The sequence below is a fragment of the Vigna radiata genome, chromosome 3 (assembly GCF_000741045.1).
Source record: "Vigna radiata var. radiata cultivar VC1973A chromosome 3, Vradiata_ver6, whole genome shotgun sequence".
NCBI classification, from domain to species: domain Eukaryota; kingdom Viridiplantae; phylum Streptophyta; class Magnoliopsida; order Fabales; family Fabaceae; genus Vigna; species Vigna radiata.
In genome coordinates, this window is record NC_028353.1 from 12712665 (window position 1) to 12720164 (window position 7500).

The following is a 7500-nucleotide window of genomic DNA, read 5'->3' on the forward strand; positions in this document are numbered from 1 at the left end:
TACATAAGCCCCAACCCGATCTTGCTGTCCCTGTTCCCGATCATGATACCACTCTTCCCGATCATGATAGAGTCAACTGGTCTCTCTACCATACACCTATCCAATCAAACACAATAATAAGAAATGGCTTTTTGCTCAAAAATACACTGAATGAGTTCTTTTATCGTAAGTTGTTTTTTAGTACTTGTTTAAAAAAACGAAACATGCATTGCAACCAGATGGCAAAGAAAGACAAGTTTCACTGAAATCAACTGGGTAGTTGTGAAAACTCAGATATGTAGCGAAATTGAATATAAGAATAAGGAGCGACAAGTACACTCCAATGACTTCTCATCTTCATGAATGTTCGAGAATATAGCCCGAATGTATCATCCGGCATTATGCTCGTGAATTGGACTCTGAGTGGTTGCTGAAATGGGCTAATGTTTCAACACACATTTTCTTCAGGTGAAATGATTGCCTTTTGGAAACTGCTTCCTGCACCTCCTCAAATTTCAACTTGCACTCATAAATTAGGTAAAATATCACAAATAATCAAATGGATTTCAATCTAAACTTAATTTATTTATCCTCATCTTCTTTACTGGACAGTGCAGCTGCATGTGTGTTCACCCATTCACTCACCCTCACAAATTGTTCTATACTCTCAATTCAACATTCATGAAATTATATTCTCTCCCAAGAGCATGACACAAATTCTATTCAAGGAAAAGAGTAAGAGATACCCAAAAGGAATTGCAGGTGCAGAGAAATAAAAAAGTATAGAGATAGTAGGTTAAAATCTTGAGTTAGTCTATCATTCTTATTTGAAGTGTTATCGTCCTTATTTATACGTCGAAACAATAACGCGTTATATTTTTAATTTTTTAATGAATAGCAATGACAGTTAGGGTTAAAAGAAATGAGGCATAAATAAATGAGATGGTGAGAAGAGGCGAAACCTAATTGGCGATGTTGGTTAGATCACTCTCTAAGCAAAAAGAAAAGGTTGAGAAGTGGTATTATGAGTCAGGAATATGAGAGAAAGAACCGTGGAGAAACCGACACTGGATATTGTGGGGCTTACCACAATTTTTGTTTTGGGTCGTTGTGTTGGTCGGTTTAGTTGTTTTTCGAGTCATTACCAAATGTGCCACCAATGCCATGTCTCTCCCACATCCGTTGCAAACCTGCTTTTTTTATTTTCCGTGTCCTTATCAATTTTTTGGGACAGCTAAGTTGGCCTAAATTTCGTTGAATTTGGGCTTCAAATGGGCCCATTTCTGTGTTGGAAAGTTTTGCTCAGTCATACCCAACCTCGACATTCTCTTAAAAACTACCCAAAAAAAGGAGTCTTTGTTGACCAAAACGAAAACAAAGGAAAAAATTATAACACCTGGCTTGTCCTCGTCGTCACGCTCATTCGCGGGAAGCTTCGTGCGACCAAACATCACCTTTGATATTTGTTTCATGTGTTTCCATCAACGCATTAACACTTAGAAAGTGATTCTGATTTATATTACAAGACAGAAACACAAGACAATAAATTAACATGTCCTTTGTGAACCTCCTGCATCTATTTCTTTATTGCCTATGTGCTTAATAAAATAGCAGTGATAATTATTCAGGTCTCCACATCAATTTTTTTAGGACTTATTTATAAATCTTTATTTTATTGCATTATGGTATATTTCATATGTCAGTTAAAAAAAGTTATTCACGGTAATGGTAAGATGATTTTTGTATTTATTTATTATCACGAGACTTTGAACCTATTCTTTTCTTATATAACATATACATTTTAAAACATGATTTTGATATTATGTTAAGTTTAATTTAACTCTACAAAAACGATTTGTAAAATAATATTTATGTTTATTTATAAATTTTAAATTGACTTTATTACTAGTTGAGATTTCCAACATTACAAAACCTCAATATGTAGATAGGGCATCATGTGAGCTTTGGAGGGGTTTGAGTTTCTTTTGAGAAAGTTCATCTGTTTTTCAAGTAAGGAAAACTAATTGCTTTATTTTTAGGTTGTAGATGTCTTGAAATTTATATTTTGCATGATTAGGTGATATAATGGTATTTGAAATTTGGTTTCTAATAGGTGTTTGTATGTTGTTTACATTAATTAAATTGGTGTTGAATTGGGAATTTAAGGTATGATCAAATAAGCAGATTGGTATATGTCTTGACATTAAAATTGTTTTTAACCAAAATACTAAGTAAACAATAACAATTTTACCATTTGATCATGTTCATTTTTCTCCAAATCATAATTTTAAATGTGTTAATATTTGATACAATGTTGAATGATGGCAATATCTAGCGTTAAGAACTAATTCATTGTTCACGTCTCTAGAAGCATTTTAGCTTTAAGCCACTAAGCACCAGTCTTATACTATTGACCATTTGTAAAAGCAAATGTTTCAGCTCCGAGCAATAGAAAAAGGCAGCGTTGGGCACCATGTTTCATTGCAGGTCTTGAACATTTTTGTTCCAAGAACCTGACCATAAGGAGTGTGTCGATGAGGACAACTTTTTGAGTTAAGTGTCTTCGAATGTCACCTTTTGTGAAAGGTTTGCCGTTGAGAATAAGGACTATCACTGGGTGTTACTTTTGAGCATCAATATACGTGTTTGGAATTTCTTATTCCGTAGTTTTTTGTATATAATTTGCAGTGTATTTTATGCATTCTTATTAGTTTATGGTAGATATTCATGCATGTTATTATGATGATGATGAGTTTGTTATTGGTTATGAGCATGATATATGTGTTTGACATAATTTCATGACTAAGATGTTAATGACTTAACTTTGTGTGTGGTAGGATGAAACTCATTATAACAGTGGTTCTAAAAAATAGTAGAGGTTACCATAAGTACACAATTCCTTAATATTTCATATCAATGTTTTATCTAAATAATTGAGTCTAGAACGAGACATTATATATGAGGGTTGTTTAATGCATGAGCGGTGTATGATAATTATTTCTATGTTTGTTCATAAAAACTTTTTTACACATTAGTTTACCTTTTTTTCTATATTGTTATATTTGTGTTGTTGTTTTTTTTTTTTGTCATGATTACTTCTAGTGGTGTGATCAAATAAACATTAATCTATCTCAAAAAGAAATACGTGTTTGTTGTTTGATTATTTTTTTTTTCTAAACTTCTTAAAAAATACTCATATCTTTCTTATCATAGGATGATTTTTGACAACTATATAGAAAAGTATTTTGGATGAATTGATTTGATAATTAGAAGTGGGTTTTAGGCCTAACTCAATTCCACAAAACTGGTTTGTAAGGTGAGGTTTGCGCCCCACTTATATATTATAAATTGGTCTTATCTTTAGTTGATGTAACTTCCAACACACCTCCTCACGCCGAGATATATACATATTGAGCGTGAGACTAGATATTAATGGGTGGTCCGATAATGGCCCAATAGTAGGTGGAACAATATGTCCAACAAATATCGCTAGGATAGGCTCTAATCATAGTTATGATACCATGTTAGAAGTGGATTTTAAGCCTAACTCAATCCCACAAAACCAACGGCTTGTATATAAGACGATCATGTGTTGAAGAAGATAAAAGAAAAACGAAGAGGATCGTGAATGACAAAAAGTTTATGACCGAACCATCCATGAACAAGTAAAAGATAAAAGACATCACATGAAAAAAATACTTTTAGGGAGCTGCCGGTGGCGGTGGCCATAGGCCACCGACGACAACAAAGACAGAGTAGAAAAAAGGAATAGAAAACCTGTTATAATATCATATAGAAAAATATTTTGGATGAATTGATTTGATTATGGAATTACAATAGTATAAATATACAAATTGATAACCTAATTGGAAAAAGTTAAAAAAGGAATAAACCCCACCAATTTAATATCATTTATTATAATATCAATTATAATAATTGATATAACCATTAAACTAAATAAAGAAAAAGTAAATATATAAAAATTAGCTAATAAACACTAATTATTATAATTTAAAATTAATTATTATAAATGATAAACTATATTTGTTTATATCATTTTATTATGATTATATTTTGGAATAACTGTAATAATAATTTTTTATATACTATGATTTTATTTTATTTTTCAAATTTTACTAATGGATATTTTACTTTGTTAATTTTATATTCGTAAACTAGGATGTTCCAAAAATTTGTTATAGGAATGAAATCAGTGATAAAAAAAAAGTACCTAACTATAATAAATCGAAAATATAAATTTGTGTGAACATAATCTTTTAAAGAAACTAACGGCAAAATGAGATCATTTATAAATTTTAATAAATGATTAAATATAAATACCGGAATACCAAATGATTAAATATAAATACCGGAATAGCAATTGTAATGCCACCTTTGACCTGGAAGCAATAATGCTAGTGACTGTTCATGAAGAAGCGTTAATAGCATTGCTCTTAAAGAAATTCTGAAATAGGTGGTAATAGCAGTGTGTTCTGAAAGAAACAGCAATGAAAAAGATACATTGTTTAAAGATTAAGCTAATCTAAATACAATTAATTTAAAATATAACTATGTTTAAAATAAAAATAATATTAAAATTTGTGGCAATTAAAAAAAATATATATTTCTGGCGTTGTATTATATCCGCTAAAAAAATCACCAATAAAAAAATATCTAAATTTATTTTTTATAGTCAATAATAACAAGTCCAGTACGCATCAATATAAACTATCAAATACATAAAGTTATTCTTTAACAATATTCTTTTTATAAGAAACCACACTATTATTTTTAAAATGTAAGTTTATACTTTATTTAATTTTAATTGTCTTTACTTTTTGCTCTCCACATATTATAATTTAGTTATATTTATATTTAATGTTGAATTTTTATAGGATTAAATATCCCAAACCTAAGATTTAATATTCATACTTATTAGAATATCAATGTGATATTATATTACACAATACACATAATAGATCTTACTATTTTAAAAGATGAATTTATATCTAATTTAATATTATAAAATTGATTTTAAAAGATAAAATTACCTCACTTCTCTTATAAAACAAGAAGTTTAAAATTTTAATTTTTGTTGATTTTATTGAATTCAAACACAGAAACCTTTGATTTGTCTCGAAAGAAATTCCGTGGAAGAAAGAAGGCAGTATACAAAGGACAGACTATCGTATCCACGGTGACCACGGTGTCGGCGAACTCCCTACCACCCCGCTGCATAATCATCTATTAATATCATAACCTTGATGTTTACTAACCCTAATCCATAACTTTACCTTTATTCTTCTTCTTTTCTCTTCTATTAGCTGCCCTTTTTCTTTTTTATATAAAATTAAATTCAGAACGAATCTTAATTATAAAGCAAACTAACACTTTCATCCACGCGCCGACTTTGGGAGTACGCTTATCACCTAACTTAACTCTATATATATCCTTGGCCACTCGTGTCAGCTCTCACTTCGTAATCGTCAGTGATACTAACTACAGCAGCCTACAGTGTCACATGATACTGTTAGTTCTGATGCCCCACCGTCGCAGCCCTCCTCCGCTACCCGCCTCGTTTACTCACTACAATTCCTACACCGTGGAATCAGATCGCCATGGCCAGCCCAGATACACGACCATTCACTTGGCACTACACAGAAATCGATGACAGAGACCTCGAGATCCGAGGAAGGACTTTGTTCTTCGTCATCGTACTCTTTTCTATTATCCTTCTCGTCACTGTTCTCTTCATATACACGCGCTGGGTTTGTCGCTACCAGGGGCTTCTTCCCACCACAGCGTTTTCCGCCGCTACCCACGCGCCGTCACTCCCGCAGTCTCAGGGACTGGACCCCGCAACCCTCAAGAAACTGCCCATAATCCTTCACCACGCGCCCTCGGATCGCGACGAAAGCTCGTGGGACGAAACGGAGTGTTGCATCTGCCTCGGCGAGTTCAGAGACGGCGAGAAAGTGAAGGTTTTGCCGGCGTGCGACCATTATTTCCATTGTGAATGTGTTGATAGGTGGCTCACTCACCACTCAAGTTGCCCTCTCTGCAGAGCTTCTCTCAAGGTTGAATCTTCTTTCCCAAAGATTTTGATTCAGGAACCACCTCTCAGAATTGATTTTCAGTTCTAGCTTTCTTTCTTAGAATCAATCGGTAAGATTGTTATTCTTGAAAAATAAAACTTGTATTTAAATAATCAGAGCTCAAAATTGAGATCATGATTAAGTTAAAACAGTATTTGTTTTCTTTGCTTAATCTTGTTTTCCAACCTGGAAGAAGAATCAGTTTGCTGTTTATTTTGCGTCCTGTAAATCGTTGTAAAAAGAAGCCGTACCAGATGTCTGCTAATTATATGTGGATATATACAATTTTGAATTCTCTTGGAACAATTTCGTATTGCTTGAGTTGTTTAGGAGAATATTGTTAGACATTTGCACATGGCGTAGAGGGGGAGAATGTGAGGGTTGTCTGTGATATTGTTAAATTATGGTATGTTCCCCACGTTGGATGATAGACGACCGGGGTTCGGAAAGGTCATATAATTCTCCCCAACGCCACTTGTTTGACAAAAGTCCTCAGAGACGTTGCTCTTCCGAGTCATCTATGTGGTCCTGCTTATAAGGTTCTATAATTGGATATGGCAAGATTTTTTAAATTGGTATTGGGACCCCAAAAAGGTCATCCACGATGGGTGCTCTTCTCTTAATCTAAGGAACTTATTGCTCTTCATCTAAGTACAAGCCAATCAACTTCTTTAATCTTTTCTTTTTCTATATTTTGGTGTAAAGTAAGAATGTGGAGTTCCATGTTACGATTAAAGTGTGAAATTTTTTTATTTAGAAATGCCATGCATGAATTTTTGAAGTAGTTGAGTTGGAAGACAACTCGTCTCCTTGTCCCTCCTTATCCAATGGTTTCGCGCACCTATTTCTGTTTGAAAGCAATCGAACATGGCAGAGGGACAATAATGTTGTGCAAGAAAATTAATCTCCCAACTTGCGTGATGTTCTTAGATAAACCAGCAGCATTCATTGCGGAAACTTGCCTGATATCAGAGATGAAGAGTGCAATTGTTGCATTTAACTTTCATCTTTTTATAAAGCAGTGATTGTATATAAACATTTTTATCATATCATATCATATCATATGTTAAATTAGAAAACTGAAACGGCACATGTGAAGTGAATGATTGCTTAGTGACATGACTGTTATGGGGGTGGTGGTGCATCATGTGATAGTTCCGTGAAGCAACTACTAATTAGATTTTCACCTGATCCACTTGGCGTATTGTTTACAAAAGAATGGCATCAGAAAAATGAAAAGCCATATTTGACTTGTGTCTCTGTACTTTGTAGTAATGTGTACATCGACTGTAAACCGAAAGTAAGGCATTATCCAATTGAATCAGGAAAAAAGGCAACAGCTTTAATTTTCTTCAAAAAAGTTTCCTTTTCTTTTTAAGATAACAACGCTTCCACGAGAATTATTAAATCCTCTTATTTCTAAGAA

General features: G+C 33.0%; 1 protein-coding gene across 1 annotated transcript; it reads left to right on the forward strand.

The window, feature by feature from the left end:
- Positions 1-5183: 5183 nt before the first annotated feature.
- Positions 5184-6380, forward strand: LOC106757184 (RING-H2 finger protein ATL66-like). Its single transcript, XM_014639799.2, has one exon. It carries the CDS (start codon positions 5598-5600, stop codon positions 6120-6122), a length of 525 nt encoding a protein of 174 aa, XP_014495285.1. The 5' UTR covers positions 5184-5597; the 3' UTR covers positions 6123-6380.
- The last annotated feature ends 1120 nt before the right edge of the window (positions 6381-7500 follow it).